Here is a 25461-nt window from a genome sequence, read left to right as displayed (position 1 = left end):
TGGGTGTTGTGGCCTGCAACCCAGGCATGCACCCTGGCTGGGAATCGAACCTGAGACACTAGATTATTCTAATTTTCTACTTGAAAGCCAACTGCCGGCGGGACAGACCACGAATGTGGCAGCCTGCAGGTCTGGGGGAGGAGCAGGATGCCACTGGCCACCCTGGGGTGCCACGCACCCACAGTCCGGGAGGACTGGCAGCGAGAAACTCCCCCTGACGCGGCGGCCTTCGCGTGCACGCCGCGAGCTGCTCGGGTCCCCGAACTCCGTGTTTTATTGCCCAGCCGCGTGCCTACCACTTAAAGTGGAGAGACGCTCCTTGTGAAAGACGGTTCCTGAAAGGCAAGTCCAGGGTTTTATTACGCCGCTGGGCTGTCCTGGGCGATCTTTGAAGAAATGAGGTTGTGCCCTTTTCATTTCCTATCCACAGGACAACATTTCAGCAGCGTGCGCGGGGTCAGGGGGAAGGACCCGAGGGCCAGGAGGCGTCATGCCAGGGGCAGAGGTCCCCAGTCTCAGGCCTCCGTGAGAGCAGCAAGTCTGATGGATGCTCCCAGGGACCACGGGAAATGCCTCTCGAAGGACAGGCGTGGGCCTGCAGACACCGTCGGGGCGGGGGGAGGTGACAGTCTGCCCACCGGCCAACCAGGGCCGGAGTGCGCGGGGTCTGGCCCTGAGCCGGCGCCACCGTCAGCCACCTGAGTTTCTGGCCACGGCTGTCCAGCTCCCTTCCCTTCCTCCTCCCTGACCTCCCTGGCAGCTCCCTGACCTCCTGTTTCCAATATAGGGGTCAAATTACTTGTTTTCTGAAATGTCTCCAGCCTTATTTTCTGGGAGCTAAGTGCTGCAGGAGGTTAAGAAACAAGGAACGTTCTTCCAGAGCCCGTGCCGGGCCCTGCCGTGCGCACGGCGGGCCGTTCCTTCCCCTCTCCACCTCCCAGCCTCCCCGCCCGCCCTTCCCCACGGCCCAGGCCCTCCCGGCGCACAATGAGCTCGCTGCAAGCTGGCTTCCCTGCAGGTGACAGTTCAGCAGGGTATGACCTCAAAATCCCGCTGCCCTGTCCCCGGATGGCTCGCCAGGGCACCCCCGAGGCTGCAGTGGGAGCAGCGGACTGGGTCGGTGCTGGGAGGCTGCAGGGGGCCTGCCCCCACCCTGGGAAGCCCAGAGGACCCCCCTGACTCTGCATATGGACAGGCCGTGGAGCCCGGAGGTCACTGAAGGTCACCTTGCTGCAGCACACCCCTCCACTCTAGGCCGTTGAAGACCTGCGGCGACCACCGGAGAGGGCCCCCACGTGGCTTCGATGGCACCCTGGGGCAGGCCCAAGAGATTCCAGGCTCATTTTCCTGAAGAAACGCTGTGTGCCTCAGTTTCCTCATTCATGGGATGGAGCTGGGTGAGTGTGGGGATGCCACGAGGGAGGCACGTGAACAGCTCCAGGACACGGCAAGTGGTGCAGTGCACCCAGCAACACCGAGGACCACAGCTTCTGCCGGCCTGCTCCCCACCCAAGGGCCGCCGGTGGCTGGAGGGGGCAGCGACACGCAGGCTGGCCTGTGCCCGCCCGCTGGCCCTCACTGCTCCCCGGGGGGCCAGCCTGGAGCTCCTTCCAGAACGTGATCCCCTTCCCACCCGGGCTGCGGGCACCGCACGTCTTTTATCCCCCGAAAACAGACAGTCACGACTCGGTGCTCCGTGCGGAGTGCGCTGGACCCGGGCCAGCCCGCCAAGCCCAGCCTGCCCGCGCCAGCACACACACAGATGATGTTTATGGCAGCGCGGCCGCGCAGACGCCGGGCGGGTGGCAGCCGCGGGAACCCCGGGCTGGCAAATGCCAGCGGGGGTGCTTCCGTCGGCACTGGCAGGGGAGCCCGCGCAAGCCGGGGGACAGCTCAGTTCAGGGGAGAAGCGGACTCCCCTAATGAGAGCGCTCGGCCTGTCCTTTGCTACCCAAACCCGCCCTGGCCGGCTCTGTTCGCCCCCCGAGAACAAAGAGAAAGGAGGCATTTTCACTCCGCCGACAGGAGCAGCTGTTCCCCCCACCTCCGGGGCGGGGGGCGGGGCGGGGGGTTCCAGTGTGCTCGCCATGCCGGGCCAGCACCTGTTTCGGGGCTGGGGGAGAGGTGACTTCGATTCGATGTCTCCTGACTTCCCCCACCCGCCCCGTCACTGGCCGCTCAGCGCAGCCTCTGCGTCTTGGGAACCGGCCCCCCTCCCACGCCAAGGCACAGGCAGCTGGCAGCCCGCGCTGCTGCCCAGAGGCCCCCCGCCCAGGCCCGGCAGCCGGAGCTCGGGGTGCGGGCGGGCCTGGAGCCCTCCAGGAGAGTTCTATCTCAGAGGCCCCTTGGGGTCACGGCGGAGCTGGTGTCCTGACAAGGACAGACCCTGCACGCGCCATGAGTTAATAAGCCACCGGCCTGTAGTAGGAAGCAGAACCGCGAGCCTGCTCCCCAGGAGGCCGTGCCGAGAACAAGCCTGCGCTGAGCCCATAACCCGAGGGAGAGAATGCCGAGAGAAAGGCACGGCAGGCTGTGGCCTCGGCCGCTGGCCAGGCGCCGGTTGCCCTGGCAGCCCTTGCAGAGGGAGACGGCCACGTGGTGGCTGGGCGGCCGCCCGGCAGGGGCTGCAGAGGGGACACAAACCCTCGGTGCCCGTCCTGGTCACGCAGACAAAGGCACAGGTCAGCCAGCTCCAGGCCAGGCCCCCGGAACTGCAGTTGTCGGAGTCAGTGAGCCAGTGGTTACCTTTTAATTAGTCTGACACGTAATTATGCCTTGGAGACGCCCGATCTGCCTTACGGGCTCTTTTCCACACCACCGATAGATTAATCTTATTTAACCAGACTGCACTTCTTACGCAAACCTGTGTGTGCCTGCACTGTCAAGGTCGCGGATGTTTTGTTTTCAGCGGCGTCGAGAAACACATCTGCCCGCCCCCCCCCCCCCAAGCAGCGTCCTGGCACGTGAGCCACGGGCAGGCTCACGGGAGGACGGGCCTGTGGGCGCCACCTGCCCATCCTCTCGGCTCAAGTCCCAGCCCGGTTCCGCCTCCACAGGAGAGCCTCCCGGGCCTTGGTTCCCCCCCAGAGCGAGGCGTGTGTGACTCTCAGGAGCAGGGTCGTCTTTTTATCCAGAGCCAGCTCCGGGGCGTCGGGCTGGGAGCCGGAGGTGGCAGGGCTGAGCGCACTCAGCTGCCGTGACGGGCGTCGTCCAGGGGACCGTCGGAGGGAACGGACAGGCGGCTGCCGGCGAACTGCAGCCTCGCCTCTGTGTTTACTTGGGCAGACGCGCTGGCAGAACGTGCCGCCACCCACGCACTCCCGTCCCCGGGGGCGGGGAGAGAGCTTCCGTTCCCAACACTGTCGATTCTGGGCCTCGTGTTCCAGCTCGTCCCCAGCCCCGCAGGCCACGCCAGGACGGCTCTCAGAGCCTGCGCTCTCGCTCACGTCAAACTTACGGGAACCTTCACAGAAAAATAAAAACCAAACCAGGGCGGGTGGCGCGGGGGCCTGACTCGCCCAGGCCGCCGTGTTGGTCTCTGGTATGTACGGTGGGTGCCCAGCGGCCCTGCGGCTCCGCCGTGCCCGGGGGGCCGTCCCATCACGGCAGGCGTGGCGCCGGGCCCGGACGCAGTTTAAGAAGAGGTCCGTCCTGAAGGGAGGAGCTGCGGCGGCTGCGGCGGGCCTGGTCGCCCGTCTAAAATGCCTGCAGAGTGCAGCCGGAGCTCCCCGCTAAGTCACGCCACGACACACTCTAGTTAGAGAGCGTGCGTCCCGCACTGCGGATGCCAGGTGACAAAAATCCCTGATGCATCACTTTCCAAGCAGCTGGTTTTATGGCTCCGCGCCGGCGGTGTGGTGGGGCGGGCTCCCGGAGTCGCGGGCGGGGGGCGGGGGGGCGCCTCATCCACATTCCGAAGGACGGTGCAGCCAAAGGCCACGGGGGCCCCGGCGCGTTAGCCTCTCCCGGCCAGTTCCGGGTCACTTTAAACTAACATCTGGTGGGCGGGCTTTCGAACCACATCTGCAGCTTTAATTAGGGATCTCCCAGGAATGTCAGGGGAGGAGAAAGAGAGACATCCCCAGGGGAAGATGAAAACATCGGCAGTTCCGCCGATGCAGAGCCCCAGAAGCGGCCTCGGCCCGAGTTTATTGCACTGCACGATCCCCTGTGATGAAGGAGCCCTTTGCACGGAGAACCTTCCCATTAGCAGCGGGCTGGGACAAGCCGAAGCTCTGGTCCCGCACCCCAGGGGGCCGATCGCCTCCAGGAGGTAGCGGCTGCGCACCAAGATCAAAGCGGGGCTTCCCTCACGCAGCCACAGAAAGCAGACCTGTCCCTCAAGCGCCTCCAAGGAGGTGCGGTCCCCTTAGGACTCCCTTGCCGAGAGCACTTGTGGTGAGGAACCAGGCCACCGGCTGCTCTGTCCTTCCAGGAAGGTCGGTCCCCCTCCCCATCCTGAGTGTGAGCATGATTCTCGAATGGCGCTCCACTAAATAAAACATCGTCCTTTTCATGAAGGCCAATGAGGTTGAATATTCTCTTTACACACGTTTCTTTCTCTCGGCAACGTGTGAGATCTAAAGCGCTGGTTTAAGATTCGGGAAATAAAACCGGCCTTTTCCTGCGCTTCCTGCTGGCCCGGCCAAACTGCCCCCCCTGCCCCACCCCCAGCCCTGACGGAGGGGCAAGCCGGGGCTCTGAACACAGGCAGCCGAGCCCGAGGCCGCTCCCGCCCCCACCGCCTCTCCTGATAGATGTGAGTAATAAAAAAGGATCCTGCGTTTCTCTGGGATGCCCATTAAAATGTAAACACGGGGAGAGGATGTCGAGTAGGCTACAAAAATGCTTTATTCACGAGGCTGCAGAGGCAAAGCGAGCCTGGAGTTGATTTTTAAGCCCGGCGTGCAGGACGCAGAGAAGCCACGCTCTCTGTGCCTCCCGGGCGGGCGGTGCGGAGGCTGCCGCGCATGGGGAAAATCTGCAACACGGTGTCGGGGGGCTGCCGAGAGCTCCTGCAAAGGGGGGTCTGGCCTTCTCCCTCTGCAGGCCCTCCGCCTGAACCAGACAAAGGGCCGCTGCCGAGTCTGCCCGCGGCGGGAGCTCCGCCGCTGTTCTCAGGGACAAAACCCGGGAGCTTTCCCGGGAGCCCCCCAACGAAAAGGGGGTTTCAGGGCGGGAAGAAGGGCGTGCTGGGTCTGTGCCCACCCTGGACGCTGTGCCCCCGCGTGACCCAGGAGGCAGGCGCGCCGGTGCCGCCACTCTGAGTCGGAGGGGAGTTCGGTGTGGGGCCAGAGGGCGGTCCCAGCCAGGGTCTCTTCCTCACCCACAGGGTGACAAGTAGATTCCGCCGGCGCCGGGCGTCTCAGGCGCGGCCAGGACTGCCGGGAGCCCGGGCTCATCGTCACCGGTAGAGGGGTCTCCCGACACGCGTTTGCCAACCTGTCTGGATCTCCAAAGGGGGCCACCCTCAGGTCCCCTGTGGATTCAGCTCCTGAAGGCGAAGTAGCTGCTGGGTGCCCCACTGCAAGGACTTAGGGGCATGCTGTTGCTAGCACCAGTTTGAATGGGCGCGGGAAGCAGTGGCTGAGAAACCAGAGGGAGTGGAGGGCCAGGGTCCCCAGGCTCATGCCCCCTCCAGTGGAAGTCCTGTTCCCTCCAGCTCTTCCTAAGTCCACGGCCCTCGGAAGGGCTGGCCACACGCAGAACACCGACTGGACACGCGCAGAAGACCGCAGCAGGCTTCCCCACCCACCACGGAAAAGGAAGTCCGTGTTTCGTGCAGCCCAGGGGGCTGCACGGCTCCTCCCAGGCACCGTGTGCGCGGCTCTGCGGATGCGTGCTTATTTATGTAGTCTGTGAGCAGGCTCTTTATTCTTACTGCCTGCGCGGCTCAGACCGCAGACAGCACCACGGCCATCCGCAGTCTCCTGGATCGTCCATCGTGCCGCTGATTGCACCGTGCCACTCATTAGCCACATCATCTCGCAGCTCCGCGCAACCATAAATTAAGTAGCACCCTAGCTGCGGGAACACTAGGTGAATAATTCTCACATTATCCTGAAAAGTTCGGGACGCCTTTGGTTTCTTCCAGGCTGCTCCTGAGACAGGGCCACCGCACCACGAACAGGCAACACACGTGACTCTCAATTCCAAGGGTACAATTCTTCAGAGCAAGTTAGGTGTGGTTTACATTAAAAATAGAACAGGCTCCAGCAAACAGACTTGTATTTATATAGAATGTTGCGACAACTGTCATTTTACATTAGTCAGAGAAATCCCACAGGACCAGTGTAAGTATTAAATGTGGCAATTTTTTTTGTTTACCGACACAACATAATAAAAAGAACACAGCCTCCCGGATGATTTTTTTCCCCCTTTCCCCGAAGTCATTCATAAAATAAACATGCGTTCCCAGCCCGTGCAGGACTTCTTTATGAGGGTGTCCTGACAGCGAGCGGGGCGTGACGGGCTGAGCAGCCCCCCAGGTCCAACCCCGCGGCTCCCAGGACGACCTGGCCAGCCCCTCGCTGCATCATGGTCAGCGGCCCGGACGGAGGCCGCAGAGCCCGTCCCCGGGTCCCCCTGCACATGCTGCATGGACAGAGTTCCGGGGTTCCGGTGGGGACGCTCACAGCGTAGGGAGGGCCGGACTGTCTGCCCGGATGAGCCGGGGGCGGGGTGGGGGGGGGGCGTCCAAGTCACGGTTCCTGAATGGCTTCCTGCAGCCAGAGTACGGAGACCTCCCAAGAGCTCCCCGGAACCCCGGGGACAGGAACAGGAGGAAGGTCAGGGACAGGTGAGCGGCCCCGAGGAGGCCGGCCGCCCTTGACAGCCGACCTCCCCCTTGTCCCAGTCCGTTCCGGTGAGAGGGCCCAGGGGACCGAGAGAGGCTGCTGAGGGCAGCGCGGGGCCGGTCAGCTTGGGTCGCCTGGAACGTGGTCCTGACCGGAGCCCCTCTGGTCAGCCCCCCAGGGCTGTGGCTGGGCACCGTCACCTCCTGCAATGACTAAGGCATGACTGGCCTCGGGTGGGCGGCAGTGTGTTCCAGAGGCGGCGCGATGGGATGGTGCGGCTGCTCCGACAGCTCCCGGGCTGTGCCAGGCCTGGGCGTCCCTGTGGGTTAAGACTCTCCAGTGTGGACCCGGGGCAGCGAACAGGGGCGGGGGCAGCCCGCACAGCCTCCGGCTCTCCAGGCCCCGCTGCGGGGCAGCTGCGGTCTGCGGGGCAGCTGCGGTCTGCGGGGCAGCGGCCGAGCAGGCCAGGGCCCTGGCCTCGCGCTGCCCCAAACCTCGGGCATGAGGACCTCCCTGCATTTTAACTCTGACTTCGTGAGCCACCCTCCCCATGGCAAGGCCTCAGCCTGCCTCCGGCGGGGGCCTGTTGGCGGGACAGAGATGCTGCCCGCGCCGTGTCCCCTGGCACCCGGCCCGGGCTGTAGGGCCAGTCTCTACACCAAGGAGATAAACATGGGGAAGCCTTTGGCCCTTCATACCTTTAGAGCCTCACAGCCAATTGGTACAAATAAATGGGACCGGATGGCGGCTGTGTATTTTCTGCTACACAGTCACCGGTCACGGGCCCTGGGGAATGTCTTCACCGGGAATTCAGGTGTTGTCTCAAATTTGCACAGAAACATGTCAGTCAGTGAGACAAAACGCCTAGGTCCTGCGGGGGGCAGGGGGGTGGTTGCCGTGGTTCCTGCAGGCACCCCTGGTTCCAGCTCTGCTCTCAGCGCACGTCTGGGTCCACAAGGAGCCTCGGGGGAGAACTGGCAATTTGTCTTCCAGCCGGGGCAGAGGCCATCGAGGGACCGGGGAAGCCTGGGGCTGGAAAGAGGACCTGCCTCTTCCCAGCGTCCCTGTGGCCAAGACCAGAGGGCGCCGGGTTCAGTCCCACCCCCACTGGCCTCGCGGCCGTGGGCTGGACGTCTGCGAACAGAGCCGCCCGGGGCGCCGCTCCCAGGAGCACTGACCTCGTCGTGGGCAGGGCCCCGGATCCGCGCCGGCAAACCGCCGGGCCTCTGCCTCCCCTTCCTGGCAGCAGGGGCCGGCAGCGGAGCCTCACGACCGGTCCCCGTGCCCCCTGCCCGCCTAGGAGCCAGGAGGGAGTGGACGGGGCAGGGGCGCAGAGGGCTGCCTCCATGGTGGCCACTGTCGCCTCTGAGTGAGGGCCTGGCGGAGGCGGCACAGAGACCCCTCCGCTTGCACGCCCTTCCGGACCGGGCGCATCTGTACCAGGTGGATGTGTGCTTCCCTCACAATGAGAAAGGGACACTTTTCATGTCGGGATTTCGTCACTAAATGGGACCCCACACGGACACAACAGTGTGGGTATGGCCACAGGGGGGGCAGGGCAGGGCAGGGCCGGGGCTGGCGGGAGGTGAGCAGAGGGGGAAAAATGGGGACATTGGTAATAGTGTCAACAATACGAATCAAGGTTAAAAAGCTCTTTAAAAAGGGACTTCATTCCATTGTCTTACAAAGGGGCATTTTTGCAAGCGGCATCACAGGGCCTCAGCAGCGACGAGTCTGGGGTCGCACCCAGAGGACAGGGCGCGAGGCTCCTGTCCCTGGAGGGGCCCTGTCACCGGCCCCACAGCCCCGCACGCACGGGTGTCTGTCGGGGGCACGTTCCCTGCGTGTGCGGCTGTCAGCGTTCGGGGGGGTGTTCCCCTGAGCCCTCTGGCCCTCAGGCCCGAAGTTCGAGGCAGATTCCCCGATGGAGGGAACCTGAAAGGGGTTCCCTGCTCAGAAACTAAACCCTGAGCGCCAGCCGTCACCGATGAAGGGCGGGCGGTTCGGCGCCATAGTGAGGCAAGGTTTTCAGAAAGCAATCTGAGAATCTCCTGGCGCTAAGTCTGGGTTAAAACCTGGGGATCTCCTTTCTCACAGGAAAAAGGTCTCCAAGCAAGGGAAAAAATATGATTAATTATGAATGCAATTGCAATGCCCTAATTATTAAAAAAAACATTACATTTAATTATTTAGAAAACATTTAGCCACGATGTATGTTTATCTGGGAAAGGAAATTAAAAAAACCCCAACATAATGAGAAGTCACGTGGAGTTATTAATTTGGACTTCGGGGCTTTTCTCCCCCAAGATGTTACTCCCCCTGGTCTGACACAGCGCTCGCACCGCCCGGCGTGCCTCGGGCTCGAAAGGCACGCGCGTCAGGGAGGATGGAGAGGCGTGGGGGGGCGTTGGGGCGGTTCGGTTTCATCTCTGGTGCGGCCTGGGGAGCACGAGGTCACCAGGAAGGAAGCGCCCAGTGCAGGAGGACACCGTCCTCCGTCGGCAAGGCCGGCGCGGACCAGAGAGCCAGCCATCGGGGCTGCAGAGACTCCGACGTTGCAACGGTCAGAAAGACACCGCAAAATTGGTTTGTTTATTCCGTTTAAAGGAAGAAGAGGAGAAATGAAAGTATGGCGAAGAGACAAGAAAATCTCAGAAATGACAATGCAGATTTAGGGGGAAAAAAAAAGGAAAATAAAACTTCTAGAAACGAAAGCACAGGCAGGCCTCTGAGACCCCAGTGAGGGTCTGATTCCGGACCACAGCAGCGAAACGAGCTGCACAGTTTTTGTGTGTCTCCCAGGGCATATAAAACTGTGTTCACACTGTGCCGTCGTTTATTAGGTGCATAATATCGTTACATCTAAAGGAAAACAATGCATACACCTTATTAAAAATGCTAATTAATTAATTAATTAATCAATAATATAATTAATTAATTAATTATACTGCTGCCCTGACAAGTGTCGCTCAGTTGGTTGGGCGTCGTCCAGCAAAACACAGGCCTGGTCCCCGAATCGATTCCCGGTCAAGGGCACGTGCGCGGGTTGTGGGCCAGGTCCCCGGCCGGGGCCCGTGCAAGAGGCAGCCAGTTGATGTGTTCTCTCCCCCGCTGGTGTTTCTCCCCCTTGCTTCCTTCCTCCCTTCCCCTCTCTCTAGAAATAAATAGATAAAATCCTTTACAAAATGCCTTATTGCTGAAAAATGCTACCCGTAAGCTTCAGCGAGTCATGTCTTCCTGCTGGTGGAGGGTCTTTCTTCAAAACACATTATCGGTGAAGTGCAAGGCAGGGAGGCATAATAAAACGAGGCATGCCTGTGCAATAATGAAGAATAAAAAAACTCAATGTAAAGAAAATATTAGTCAAAATTAGAACTGTGAGCTGAATATAATTCGAAAGATGAATTAGTAACAACTAAGTAACAACTAAGCCCGGCTGGTGTGGCTCAGTGGATTGAGCGCTGGCCTGCAAACCGAGGGGTCGCTGGTTCGATTCCCAGTCAGGACACATGCCTGGGTTACGGGCCAGGCCCCCAGTAGGGGGTGCATGAGAGGCAACCACACATTGATGTTTCCCTTTCTTTCTCTTACCCTTCCCTCCTGTCTAAAAATAAATAAAATCTTAAAAGTAAAAGATGTTACTAAGAAGGCCAACACAGAGGGAAGTACTGGAACAGAGGAAACAGAGGTAAAGATGTGGGGAGTATACTACTCCTGGTCTGACTCCAAGAGGAACAGGCCAGCAGCAGTAACTGGGTTTCTCTGAGAAGTTTCTAGAACGCGAGCCATCCACAGATTCTAGTAGTCCACTGAATCCCAATCGGGGGAAAGTAGGAACGAACCCTCACCCGACACATTGTGGTGAAGACGCAGAACACGAAGAGGAAGGGACAATCTCAAAGACAGTCAGAGAAAGAAGTGACAAGTAGACCAGAGGCGGATTGCTCAGCTGCAACTGTGAGTCCCGGGAGACACTGGACTCGACTTTCAAGTAAGAGAAATAACGGTCCACCTGCAGTCGTACCTCCAGCAAAACAGTATTTCAAGAAGGAGGACAAAATGGATATATTTGCAGCAAGAAAACCTGAGCGTCCATCACCACCAAGATTCAGTTGAGGATGCGCCTCGAGGACGCACTTCCGGAACGCGGGAAACGGCCCCGGGGGGAGGCCCGAGGCGTGGGGACAGACGAGGACAAGGACGTGGTGAACCGAGGGTGAATGTAGGTCGTTCTTCCGCTCCTTCTCGGCCGAGCTGGGGCGTTTCTTTGTCAGATCTCCCCTCTGTCTCCTGCGTTACCCGTATGTCCATCTCCACTGCATCATTCCCATTTGTATGTTAACATGCTGCTGTGTCTTTGTCTTAAAAAGAAACCTTGTCCACGAGCCCGACAGCCGTCTCCTCCTCCCTCTCCTTCCCTCTGCACTCACCCCTAGTAAGAGCCATCTCTCCTTTCTGTCCCCCATGTCTCTCCCCCTAGTCTCCCCCAAACCAACCCCACATGGACGTTCACCCCCACCAGCACACCGAAGCCATCTTTGCCGATGGCCTCCTCGCCACTGAATCCCGCCGGTCACTCTCGGTCCTCCTGGGGCATGACCTGGAGGTGGCATTTTGTCCCCAGCCCCTGGACCTGCTGTGTGCAGGAGGCAGTGAGAACAGCGCCCTCCCCGGGGTTCCTTCTGCTGCGTGCGAGGCCACGTCCTCTCCACCTGCCTGCCCGGGCCTCGCCTTTCCCCGCCGAGCTTCTCAGGGCTGGCCCAGCCGCTGCTCTGGAGTACGCGTGCGCCCTCCCTTGTTGCACTAGCTTCCCAGGCTCGCCTTGACGAAGCGGCACAGACGTGGGTGCCTCTGAACAACCAGTTGTCCTGTCCTGTTCTGGAGCCGACGAGCCTGAAATCCAAGTGTCGGCGGGGCCGTGCCCTCCCTGACGGCTGAGGCAAGAACCCTTCCGGCTCCTTCCCAGCCTCTGGTGCTTTCTGGAAATCCTTGGTGTGCCTTGGATTGAAATTGCCTCCCTCCGGTCTCCGCCTCCGTCATTGTGTGCCCTTCTCCGCTGTGTGTCTGTGTTCGAGTTTTCTTCTGCTCATGCGGACACCACTCGGGCTGGGCTCTCGGGGCCCGCCCGAGTCCAGAGAAGGACCTCACCCAAATGCGATCACATCTGCAAAGGCCCTATTCCCAAACCAGGTCACGCTCACGGGTGTGGAGGCTGGGTCTCGAGCACACACAGCCTCGCGTCGAGAAGCACCACCTCTGTGCTGACAACGTGCGTGCTTACGCTTCCCGTGCGAACTTCCCCCCGGAGACAGCTTTCTTGCTGAGCTAGTAGAGCTAATGCGTCTGGGTCTCTCTTGTATCTGCTTTTTATGTGATTCCGCATTCTCTTTTCTTTCATAGGCCCTCGAGACTGTATAAGCTTCCAGCCCAGAACACTTGAATCTGCCTTTGAAGCCCCCGTACTTGGGTATCCAGCTGCCCATCAGAATTCCGAGACGTCCCGAATTCAGCAGGTCTGACGTGGAACTCCCGTCTTCCCCCCGGACCTGCACCTCCGACAGCTTCCCCACCCTGGCTGACGGCACTCCGTCCCTCCGGCTGCTCAGCACAACCCCCCTCGGCATCACGCTCGACTCCCCACCTGCCCCAGGACGAAGTCTATTTGTGCTGCCTTCAGGCTGCACCTAGTACCAGGCCCTTCTCACCCTCTGCCTGGCGCACCCGGCCCGAGTCAGTGGCACCTCTCTCCCGGACTGCTACATTAACCTCCTGACTGGCCCCTGTGCAAGGGACTGAATACTCGTGTCCCCCTCCTGAACTCGTATGTTGGAATTCCACCCCGTGGGGTGGTACTGGGAGATGGGCCTCCAGGAGGTGATGAGCTCATGAGGGCAGAGCCTCGTGAGTGGGATTAGAGTCCTTGGGACAGCGATCCCGGAGGGCCCCCTCGCTCTATTCCCCCCAACGGCACGACAAGAAGCCGGCAGTCGGCCACCTGGACGAGGACCCTCCCCGAGATGACACCCTGATAGGGAGGGGTCTCCAGCCTCCAGGACCGAGAGGAATCCCTGTTGTCTACAAGTTGCCCACCTGGGGTCCCGTTCCGGCAGCCCCAGCTGACTGAGACCCCCGCCATCGATGCTTGGTCCTCCCCCACAGCTTGTTCTCCACACGGCAGGCAGTGCGAGGGAACCTCCGAACACCTACGGCAGCTCCCCCCGCCGTGGCCAAAGCCCCCGCACACAGCCTCCTCGGGCCCTGGGGCCTCCTCGGGCCCTGGGGCCGGGGCCTCCTCCGCCCCTCCGCTCTCCGTTCCCCGCTCCCTCTGCCCCAGCCACACTGCGCCCTCCCCGTCTCTGAGCATGCCAAGCGTGCTCCCACCTTAAGACTCTGCAGGGCTGCCTTGCCACCCTCATGGCCCTCCTCCAGGCACACTGGGCTCCTACCCAGCCCCCTCCATGCTTCACTCGGCCCTGGCCCCCCCCTGGGGCCGGCCCTGGCCACCCCACGGCCCCTAACTTGCTCGACCGTTTCATCATACTGTTACCCCTTTCTGGCATCTGATATAATTTACTCATTTAATTGACATGTTTATTGCTTAGAATCTGTCAACCCTCCAGCCAGAATGGAGAGTCCACGGAGGGGGGCACCTCTGTCTGCTCCACTCGTTATGCGCCCCAGGGGCCTAGGACGGTGCCTGACACAGAGTATTCAGTGCATGTCTGCTGAAGGAAAGCATGGAAATATTAACTGTGTAGGTGACAATGATAATAGGATCTATTTTGTGGGACATAAAGAGTCAAAATGCAGTCACGATGCAGCGCGCCCACACTGGCTGGACGGGGAAGGGCTGGGCTGGCCACGGTCAAGTGCCTTGCGCCGCCTTCCTGTGTCGCCGGTTTGCACTGTTAACTGAGGTGTCTGTGTTCATCTTCCTGAGGTAGTCACTAAAAAAATGGCAATACAGAATGCAGCTTCTAAAGCACAGAAATCTTAAAAAAAATGGAAAAGTGAAAACACAAATCGCAGTCCATTGAAAACATAGAAAGGAGGAAAAAAAAAAGAATCACACACACAAAAAACCCCAGAACACATGGAAAGTTCTAGGTGGTAAAACCGAGTTCAGCAGATCAATAACTATAGCCAATATAAATAGACTCAATTCTTGGTGGAAAAGAAGCGATTGCCAGCCTGAATCAGGAATAAAACCTTGCTCTGTGCTATTTGAACCTGGCATACCTAAAAATAAAAGAGTTAAAGGTTGAAAGTAAAAAGATGGAATACTAATCAATAAAATAGATAAAATAGACTTTAAGGCCAAAGTATTACCAGAGGTAAAGGGGATCACTGCATAATGATGAAATACTCAATTCAAGAGGAAGATACAATTCCCAGGACAGGGAACTTGAAAATCTTAAAAGATAAGATTTAGTGTGGCATCAAAAGTATTAACTCCCTAAGGATAAATCCAACAGACGACGCACAGAACTTGACACTGTGTGTTAAGCTCACTGAGAGCAGGGACCTTACTGTACTCACTGCTGGAACGTGTCTGGACAAACGGGCTGCTCCCTAATTACATTCTGAATGGATGCATGTGTGTGTCTATTGTATGTTCTCTTCACCGGCTAACGCTCATGCTTCCTTCAGACCTTCACGTGAACGTCCAGTCCTCCGACAAACCCCCCCCCACCCCTGCACCACATTTAGGTAGGTCCCCATGTTCTCGTAACTTCCCTTTCGAGGTGCCCACCCCAGCTGCGCTCACGTAATGAACCGTGTAGCTATTTAATGTCCATTTCCCCCAGAGAATGTAGATTCCATGAGGAGAGGACGCAGACTTAGCATAGGGAGGTGTCCCCAAAATATTCTTTGACCGACTGATGCATCGACGTTGCCTACGATTCAGTAAGGTCTTCGAGGCCCCCCCCGCCCCCCCGCAGCCGCCCATTCCATCCAACCAGCGCACAAGACCTCGGGCTGCCTTCATCCGGCCCTAGTTCTCCCCGCCCGCCAGGCGCATCTTCCCCGGCCACCGCCATTCGCTCACTCAACAGGTAGGTTCTGAGACACGAGCACGTGCCGGGCGCCGGGCTGGGACCCAGGGCACAGCGGGAAGCAGCGCTGCACCCGAGGGTGCTGGGCAGGGCCACCACACAGCCACGGGACAGACCTTCTTGTCCGGCTGCAGAAGAGATGAGTTCTCCCTTCTCACAACGTTTTGTGTAATCCCCCCCCCCACGTAGCAGAGGAAAAAACACCCCTTTCCTAGTGGAAGCATCCAACAATCCTCTCCCGTGGCATTCAGTGCTTCTCGCGGCCGAGCAGCCATCGAAGGGAACCCCATTAATACAGTCGGAGCTTGTACCAGCAGTGATCCATTTCACACCAAAGTGGAGGGGAGAATCGATAATCCTTAGCTCTGGTCACAAGCCATTTTTCTTTAACTAAGGTAAGTGTGTCTCATAAATATCCCCCCAAACGGGTGGGAGCTCACTGCCCGCCCCTCCCCCAGTCCAGTGTGCCCCGCGGGAACTGGGCTCCACTCGGAACACGCCGGCGCCCACCTGGCAGAGGCTCCCAGCCGCCTGGTCACCACCCAGTCCGCAGGCCCCGGGGACGCCCGCGCGGGAAATGGCGCTGTGCCCCCTGTGTCCGTGCGCAGCGTGAGCCTGCCTCCCCGGCCGGAGCTGGCGGCCCTTTAAGCGTCCTGAGCCGGGGCAGGGGTCCTCCTGGGAGGAGACCCGCCCAGGAGCTTGGACTCTGACACCAGCTCGGGGCTCCCTCCCGCCCTTCAACAGGCACGGGGGCATCCGCCAGCAGGGCCTGGTGGCAGGTCGGGCCTCCGTGAACAAAGCGTCTGCCTCTCCTTGGAGCTTTGAAACGGTCAAGAAGAGTGCCCCAGGCAGGGCAGAGACAACCAAAAATCAATGATTCTCAGCTCTCGTCACATTAAGTTCCTCAGCCGAGGTTGGAGGGCCTCTCACAAATATCCCCCAAAGAGGTGTGCGACTCGCTGCCCCCCCACCCCCCTGTTAGGCGGCCCAGCGTTGTGCCCCAGTAAGGATGCACCAGCCAACCTCCCCGGCGGGGCTCCCAGCGGACCAGCTACTGGCCAAGAGTGTGGGCTCAGGATCGTCTTAGACTGACCTGCGTGACCTTGAGGAAGTCAGGTGCCCCCTCTGCGGCAACCGGCCCTCACCCGCAAAGTGGAAATGACAGCGGCATTCCCCACAGCAGCGCCCGGCCGCTGGGAGAGCCCGTCTGCCCATACTGCCGTCTAATGGGTGGCCGTGTCGGGGGGGGTTAAATGGGTGACACCGTCGTCTCTCCCACTTCGCGGATGAGGACAGGCTGCTATCGCGAGGTTAAGTGCTGTCTCAAGGCCACACAGGTGGATCTAAGAGCATCTTGCCTTTCAACAGCCCTAGCTAGCAGCCGAGCTAAGCGGCCCTGAGCTTCTCGGGCCCGGGCTAAGCGATGGGGGGAGCAAACAGAACGGCTGCTCCGAGGTCAGCTCGCGGGGGCCACACTCCTCCTCCGGAGCCCCCGAGGCCCCCTCCCCACTCTCACACACCAGGCGTTTCCCCCTTCACCTTAGGCTGCCTTCCCTGGGCTGCTGGCGAAGGAGCCCCTTCCCTTCTCCCCGGAGGGGTCCCTGGGAGAGACAGGCCCCCAGGCTCCCCCTGGGGGTGCGGTTCAGTTCCAGGAAGAGGGGCCACGCCTCAGTCCCTTGTTTCTCTCCCGCCTCTCTCACCCCCGGAGACAGGAGAGGCTTGCCCCCCGTTAGGCCCACGGACAGCAGGCGAATGAACAGGCGAAGGTCTTTAGCCGAACCCTGACTTAGACTCCAGCCCCCGGAACTGTGAGGGGACACACTACTGCTCTACCCACCCCCCTTGTTCTGATTCATTTCGGAGGCCCCGGGAAATGAGCACAGCCGCCTAGGAAGGAGGAGGCCCACGCCCGGCAGGTGAGGAACTTAAGGATCAGGAAAGCCCAGAGACGTGTCCGTGTTGACCCAGCCACTAAGCAATAAACCAAGGGCAGAGCCAGAGCCAGCCTGGCAGCTCCCAGCCCTGCTCCGAGCTGCTCCACCAGCCCACGCCAGGGGCAGGGGTGGGGAGTCTCCCCCCCCCGCCCCCCCTCAGCTCTAGGCCTCACGCTGTCTCCGGGGAAAAGAGAGAAGGAGCCACACTCTGTGTCCTCCACCCACGGGCCCAGGCCAAGCCCCGGGCTCCACACTCAGACTGTGTCCACGGCAGGCGACAGAGAAGAGGAGCCTGCAGCCCCAGCCCGAGTGCCCCTCTCCCGGGCAGCTCGGGGACCCACGGCGGGGGAGCGGGTCCGACGTGAATCCCAGCCCCAGGGCCGCTCGGAAAGTCAACAGCTGCCAACTGCTTTCCAGGAGAAGGAACAATGGAACTGAACCTTCTAGCTTGTTCTCATTCACTCTTCGTAATTGCTGACACTCGTCCCCGACCTGCAGATCCGAAAACCCCTTCAACAGTCTCACCCCCGGCTTCGCTTTCTCTGAATCTAATCACTCCGCTTATGGATGTCTCCGGGTCACGTCTGCCCTTCATCCAGGGAGTCTCGGATGATTAAAAGTTGGATATTCTCTCTGAGACTTGGGAGGAGGGCTAGGGTCCCTGGGGGTCGAGGCTGTTGCTATCAGATCTCAGACTCACAGCCAAGTACTTCAGGTTTTCTGGGGGTGCGCCTGAAGCTCAGCCTCATAAGTACAGAAGTGAGGGCAGCGGAGTTCTCTCCCAAAGGGGGAATCCGTAACTGTCAGAAATGTGAAAGATTTGTCAATAGCACACGGAACCAGCTACCTCAATGGTGGGACCGAAGTCGCAGTTTCATTTGTTACGTGATTTAAACACAGTTTAAATCTCTTTCTTTGTCACTGTTACCTCCGTCCTTCCCATCACAGCTTCTTTGCTCATTTGGCCGAGAACCACCGGGAGCCAAACCTTAGAAGACACCTGGGCCCCGTGATTTAAAGAAGCAACAATATCCTATGCATAAGGACCGCGGACAGCAGCACGAGGCTGGGCTTGGGGGCCACGACAGCCCTGTGCACACACTTCCCTTGTGCACGAACCGGTCCCTGGGCCCCCTTCCCTGGCTGGCACGGCGGGGGGGGGGGGGGTGACGCCTTCGGGACAGACGGGGGTGTGTCCACGCGGCACCGGGACCGCTGTGCGCCCCAGCGCTGCTGCGGGAAAGGTGCTGACGGAGGGCTCCGCCTTCTGGCGCCAGAACGGCCGTCATGTGTGCGGAGAGGACTGGGTTTGCGGGGACCCCGACGACACAGCAGCACCAGGGACGCGTGTACCTGGGAGGACTCGCTGGCCACCGAATCGGCGGGCCCTGGAAGCGGACCTTTCCTGAGGGAACAAGGCCCCCGCCCCTACAAATAACCACCCCCTGAGGACACTGGAGTTGGGTGCCCAGGCTGCGGGGAGTGAGTGTATTCAGACACCGGACACGAAGATGCCTTTTGAAAATAGCATCCTTCAGTTAAACGGCTGCTTGGTGCCTCCACAGCTCTCCGAGCCCACACGTGACCCTCTGGCCTGCTGCCGGACCCGACCGCCTGCCCGCGGATGAGGATGGCTACAGCTAACAGCTCAGCCTCCCGGCCCAACTTCCCGCCTTCTCCCACTTGCTGCCTTCCCACAGAGCCCGTCCCTCGTACCCCGGGTTACATTTCTAAAGGAAGATGTAAGGACATCTGAGATTTCTGAGGGCAACCTGACGACATGCATCACAAACTTGAAATGAGGCTGCCCGAACTCTGGCCGCCACACGGTGGGGTGAACACGGTGCTGCCCCTTCTCTTCTGGGAAAACGTTTGCAGACATTAAGGAGAACAAGTGAGAAACAAAGTCTGACTGGATATCTAGAAAATACCTCCGCCTTTTCTAACTGTGTCTGAAGGAGGGCGGCCCGACACAACGCGGGTCCGCCAGGGCTGCGGGAAGACGCCCACGGAGCGTGGCCACAACCGCAGGGCAGGCACAGCCCACGGAGCAGAGCCCTTCGCAGCGAGAGCACGGGCCCTGGGGTCCGAACCCAGCACCCCTGCGCCGGGAACAAGGAACCCAGGGTCCGCACCCTGGCGGCAGAGAGCAGCCGGGACTCACAGACCGGTCCGGGGAGCGGGATTTGGGAGCAGGTCCCCGAAGAGGGTAGACAGTGCAGCTGCACCCCGGGGTTGCTGACTTCTGCTGGCTGGGGAGAAGTGACGGCTCACGGGCGCAGCCGCAACTCGGTGTGATAAGGGACCTTGCCTGGGATTCGGGGACAATCATTGCTAGACAGAAACAGTGCCCTGGACCATCTGCTTTTGTAAATAATTCCTTTAAATAACAAATCCAGGGGGTGTGGGTGGGAACCCACTTCACCGAAAGACTATAAAATGACAGGAAATAAACCAAAATCAAAAGAGTATAAAAATACAGGGAAAAAATAGTAGGAACAAAATAGAAATAAGAAATCTAGAACACTCACAAGAAAAAAACGTCATGGAGCCACTAAACATTGTTTAGAACACAGTATCACAAACTCAAAAATATTAAAAAACCAATAGCTTTTTAACACAAAAAGTGAGAGCAGAGATACAGCAGCGCAGGGGAGGGATGGCACGGCATCAGTGGGAAATAGAACATGAGTTGGCAGAACTCTGGAAAGAAGCAGGAAAACAAAGTAACACCACGCTGGAAGCAGCCCCAACGGCAGTAAGTCGGCTGAAAAGGCAGCGAGGGTCAGAGAGGAGAGCATCGGGAAAACGAGCGGAAGCCAATGGAAATGCACTCTGATCTGCAAGGGACACATTCCAAGACCCCCCTCCTCGCCCACACTGGGTGCCTGAAACCACGGATAGTACCAAACCCTCCATATACCTTGTCTTTCCTATACATGCATACCTATGATAAAGTTTGACGTCTAAATTAGGCACACTGAGATATTAACGACAATAGGTGATGATAAAACAGAACAATTATAACGATACAGCCACACCCCGGTACTCGTCAGCTTCAGACTCATCAAACCCTGTCCTCACTGCATTCTGATGAGACACAAACGGCCCGCCACTGGGCACTTGCTCGGGACCCATCACACTGGCTAGAATGTGTACGGGGCACGACGCCGCCCCGCGAGAGAGAGCGCTCGGCTGCTTGCTGCTGGTCGGTGTTGGCATTCATCACGAGTTCCAGATCGAATGAATGACAAGTGCCGAGGTGCCACTGCGTACTGTAACAGAAGTTATATGGATGTGGTCTCTGTCCAAATGCCTTCCTGTTCTGCACCCACCTTTATGACTTTTCATGGGCACATCCGAATTGCTAGCTTCACTCTACTTGTTCTTTGGGGCCATGATCAAGTAAAATAAGTGTTAGTTGAATACAAGCACTGTGATACTACGACATCTGATCTGATAACCGAGACAGCTACTGTGCGACTAGTGGCGGGGGAGCACCGTACAGTGGAATGAGCTGGAGAAAGGGATGACGCGTGTCCCAGGTGGAACAGAGCAGGGTGACATGAGATTTCATCATGCTACTCAAAATGGTACACATTTAACCAAGGAGCTGTTTATTTCCAGAGTTTTCTAGTTAAGAATTTTGGACCACACTTGACTGCAGGTAACTGAAAACCACAAAAAGCAAAACCACAGGTAAGGAGGGGCTGCTGTCGTTCTGGCTCTATAATTATTAAATAAATTGAATCAATAGTTTAAAACCTGGCTCTATAATTATTAAATAAATTGAGTCAATAGTTTAAAATAGTTTCAGAATTCCTGAAAAGGAATTCTCTAGGCTCAGAAGTTTTCAGTGACAAAATTTGCCAATCATTTAAAGAAGAAATAATACTGATTCTACACAATCTCTTCCAGAAAACACAAGTGGGCAAAACACTCCATCATGAGACCAGCACTGCCTTAATGCTAAAACCAGACAAAGATAGTACAACAGAACAAAACTACAGCTCAGTACCCTTCAGTAACACAGAGGCAAAAATCCTCAATAAAAGAGTAACAAATGAAATTTAGCAATATGTAAAATAAAAATAACATACCGTGACCAAATGGATTGTATCCTAGAAATGTAATGATATCCATAAGTCAATGTAAACCACCATATTAACAGTTTATAGGAGAAAATCACATGATTCTATCAGTTGATGCGGAAAAAGCATTTGGCAAAATTCAACATCTATTTATGAGAAAAGTATCAGCAAAGTAAGAATGGAAGGGAACTTCCTCCCTTTGATGAAGGGTACTCATTAAAAAAGTCTACAACTGACACCACACTTAATGGTGAAAGACTGAAAACTTTCTCTCTGAGGCTGGGAACAGGGAAAGGAGTCTCACGACTCCTAGTCAGCATTATATGGAAGTTCCAGCCAAAGGAATAAGGCAAGAAAAAGAAACAAAAGGCATATAAATTAAAAGGAAGAAGTAAAACTACCACTATTTTCAACAACATGATTGTCTACATAGAAAATCTCCCCCCAAAAATCTATCTAAAAATTAACACAGCTAGACCTCAAGTAAACTTAGCAAGGTCACAATGACAAGGTCACGCACAAAAATCAACTCTATTCCTAGACACAAGCAACAAATAATTGGAAACAAAAACTGTTTAAATACCATTTACAATAGCTTCAAAATTTTTGAAATACTTCGGTGTAAATCTTCCAAAGTTATTATAGAATCTGTATACTGAAAACTACAAAATGCTGGTGAAAGAAATCAAAACAGGCCTAAATGAATGGAGATCCTTATACAGTCATGGATTAGAAGACTCAACATAGTATAAATTTCAACTCTCCCCAAAGTAACATGTACATTTAATGCAATATCAATCAAAATCCAGCAGGATTTTCTGTAGCTATTGACAAGCTGATTCACAAATTTATGCCAAAGCAAATAGAATACTCAAAACAATTTTGAAAAAAATCTAGAGAAATTTCTATTTTCTATTTTCAATTTTCTAGAGAAATTATATGATTTAAAGAGTTATTATAAACCTAAAATAATCAAGAGAGTGTAGTATTGGCAAAGTGACAGATATATGGATCAATAGACAGAACATAAATCCAGAAATAGACCCTAATTGATTTTTGACAAAGGTGCAAGGTCATTCAATAGAGAAAGTTGTGTTTTTTTCAACAAGTGGTGTCATAACAATTGGTCATCCACATGCAAATAAAACCAAAACAAACCAGCAACCTTGACTTAAACCTTTATATAAAAATTAACTAAAAACCGTCCATATGCCTAAATTCAGTACAGAGTCATACAATTTTTAGAAAGAAACATAGGGGATAATAATGGTGACCTAAGACGAGGCAGAGATTTCCCTGAAATGACACCAAAAGAAAGATCCATTTTCAAAACTGATAAATTGGATCTTATCAAAATTTAAAACTTGTGTTCTGTGAAAGGCTCTCTTAAGATAATGAAAAGTCAAGCTGCAGACAGGGAAAAAATATTGGCAAATGACATTCATGACTCAACAGTAAGAAAAAACCCACAATTAAAAATGGGCAACACTTTGAATAGACACTTCATTAAAAAGAATACAGAAATGAAAATAAGCACATCAAAAGTGGTACAACATTATTAGCCATTGGAGGAACCCAAATTAAAACCACAATTAAATACCCATATACACCTACTAAAAGAGCCGAACACACACACATACACACACCAAAACAATGAGCATGGTTTATCAGTTTCTTACGAAGTTAATCGAACCGTTAGTTACCACGTGACACAACAATCACAGGCCTGGGCATGCGCCGTGGAGACAGAGAAACTTACGTTCCCACGGGACATGTGCACAAATGCTCATTGTGGCTCTGTCTGTAACCACCGAGACGTTTATTCAGTGAAAGAACAAACACACAGTGGTACACGCACACAGTGGCGTGTGCATGCCCTGGGGCTGGACGGAGCCCAACGACCCGGGTGACCACACAGGCCACCTCCCAGGTTCCGCGCTGGATAAGCCCACGTGTCGGACATTGCGCAAAAGACGAACTGTGACGATGGAGAGCAAGCAGATCAGTGGTCCCCAGGGTTTCAGGGTGGGGTAAGGGTGTGACTACAGTAAAAATAACCACCAGGGTCTGCTTTGACGTCTGGACGCTTATGCTAACATTCGCTAGAAAAGTAAACCAGCAACGCAGCCTTCCGAAACAGAACAGTCAGGAGGGCTGGCTCCCTGACGGTGGAAACGTGTTCCGTAACGACCGTTGGTGAGAGGGACACGGCGGGGAGGTGGGGAGCAGACGAATCACCGGAACACTGCCAACAGTCCAAAGGTAGATGCGAACGCAGCCGGGACGGAGCACGCACGTGCCCATCAACAGATAGAAAGGTGGATTATCTGAAGAGCTCAGGGATATCGGAGCGGCTCTCTAGGAAAACACTGTGTACTAACTGTAGCCCTGCTACCTTAATAAGTTCCAAATCAATCAAAGATTTAAATTAGGAACAGAATGAAACCTTTGTAGCATTAGCATAAGTGTGTTGTGTGTAATTGTGGAGCAAGGAAAGGCTTTTTCACCATGCCACACACTTAGGAAGCCAGAAGAGAAAAACAAAACTTTGATACGTGGGACTACTTAAAATTCTTTTGAATAGGTAGAAAATAATTTTTAATAAAAAACGTAGAAATTATTTATAATACATAGCACAGAAAAAGGGCTAATTTCTATAATATAGTGAGAGCATCTCCTAATCAGTAAGACCAATAGCCTAATACAAAATTTTACAAACATGTGAATACACAGGTCACAGAAAAAGAAAATATGCTCAACTGTCTTGATAATAAAATAAAAGCAAAGTCAAACTACAAGACAGCCCGGTCCGGGGTGGCTCAGTGGACTGAGCATGGGCCTGTGAGCTGAAAAGTCGACGGTTCGGTTCCCAGTCAGGGCACATGCCTGGGTTGCAGGCCAGGTCCCCTGTGGGGGGTGCGCGAGCGGCAACCGCACACTGATGTTTCTCTCCCTCTCTTTCTTCCTCCCTCCCTTTCTCTGTCTCTAAAAATAAATTCAATATTTAAAAAAAAAACTATAAGACAACCAACCACCTTGTATATGCCAGAACCACACAAATACAGCAGTATGACAATGTTTGGGCAAGGACGTGAGGAAACAGGCACTTCTGTAAAGTGCTGGTTAGAGTGTAATTTAATTCGGCATTTACCCATCAACAGAGGGATGATTAAATTAAAGACGGTACACTCGTCGGGTTGAATACCAACCAGCTCCCAGCTCGAGGCATTCCCCGTGCTGCCGCACGCGGGGAGCTTCCCCCAGAGGCTCCCACACGGCTCTCTGCTCTCACGTCACCTTCTCAGTGGGGTCTTCTCTGACCCACCACCCCATTTACAGGTACTCGCTCCCTGTGCCTTTCAGCTGCTTTATTTTTCATAACCACCCCCACCACCCTCTGACACACTACGGCGTGCACGCGTCTGTGTCACTCACTAGCCGCCCCCTCTCCGGAACGTGCGCCAACCAGGGCTGCTGCCTCTGCAAACAGCAGCGAGAACGGCGCCAGACCCGGGGCCTCTTACTGAGAAGGAGGCGTCCTCTACGCACTCACAGAAACCAGGCCTGTGAGTTCTAGTGCCACACGGAAAAAGCCAGGCGCGGCACGTGTGCGACGTGGGCTGAACGTGCGTGAAAGCAAAGACAAGGGCAGCGTCCGTCTCTGGGAGGCCCGGTGCGGGGGAGGGGCCCGCGGCGGCCTGGGAGGAGAGGGCGGTGGCGGAGTGCGGGCGGGCGGGCGAGAGACTTTCCCTGCCTTTGGAAGCACGCACTAGTCCTTCAAAGTGTGCACGATACGCAGTTTAAAATGCTGAATTTAAAAAGCACAGAAGTCCTTAAACACCCTTTATAGAAACTTATTCTATGAAAATAATAGGACAAGTACACAGAAACATGTTCGAAAAACCTGGACACGACACAACCGACGGCCACGCTCCTACCAAGGACGCAAGGGCTCGTGCCGTGAGCTCAGCCGCAAATTCTGGTCATCGGACGGCAAGACACCAAGCCGTAAAAAGGGCGGCTGTAACAGTTAACATTTACTGCACGCTTACTTTGCGCCAAGCACTGCTTTAAGTAAACGCGTTCACACGCAGGATCTCGTATGACGTCCCCACGAGCGCCGAAAGGAAGACAGGGGTACGCCCACTCACCGAGGAGGAAACCGAGACGCAGCGTTTTCTCAAAATCACCCTGGGCCTCCCACGGCACCGGTGTGCCCTTGCCCCGGGCCGCATCGCCCCGCGCTCTCACTGCTTGGCAATCGTCTGTCTCCCCGAACAGATGTTCCCAGACGAACCCAGCTGTGGAGCGGCAGCCGCGCACCGCTCCGAAACGCGGCGGGCGCCCCCACACCTGGTTAGTGTGCATCATACAGGCAGCGGACAGAGGGAGGGCGCCGAGGGAAGCCCAGCCCTGGAGGGGGGCTCCCTGCCAGGGCTCCCCTCAGTGGGAGGGGCCCTCATGGAAGACCCCCAGGGGTGGTGCTCGGTGGGCTCTGACCAGGAAGGAGACGGAGCCCCCAGGCCGTCCCCACGCAGAGCACGCGCCAGCGGAATCACACACCGCATCCCTGCCCGTGTCA

At 56.4% G+C, this 25461-nt stretch overlaps 1 protein-coding gene across 12 annotated transcripts in view; it reads right to left on the bottom strand.

Annotated features, from left to right (window-relative positions):
- CAMTA1 (calmodulin binding transcription activator 1) overlaps positions 1–25461 on the bottom strand; it is a 731766-nt gene that overhangs the window by 293184 nt on the left and 413121 nt on the right. The window contains exon 6 of one of the 12 annotated variants that reach the window (XM_045858557.1): positions 10041–10112. The exons of the other annotated variants lie outside the window; for them this stretch is intronic. Coding sequence (XP_045714513.1) covers positions 10056–10112 — 57 coding nt within the window. The 3' untranslated portion in view covers positions 10041–10055. Of the gene's footprint in view, positions 1–10040; positions 10113–25461 lie in introns of those variants that run through there. 12 annotated transcript variants of the gene reach the window in all.

This window comes from Phyllostomus hastatus, unplaced genomic scaffold (genome assembly GCF_019186645.2).
Source record: "Phyllostomus hastatus isolate PE091 unplaced genomic scaffold, TTU_PhHast_1.1 phas_scaffold_182, whole genome shotgun sequence".
NCBI classification, from domain to species: Eukaryota; Metazoa; Chordata; class Mammalia; order Chiroptera; family Phyllostomidae; genus Phyllostomus; species Phyllostomus hastatus.
Note: the sequence above shows the minus strand (reverse complement) of the source record. Positions and strands in the feature narration are given on the sequence as shown.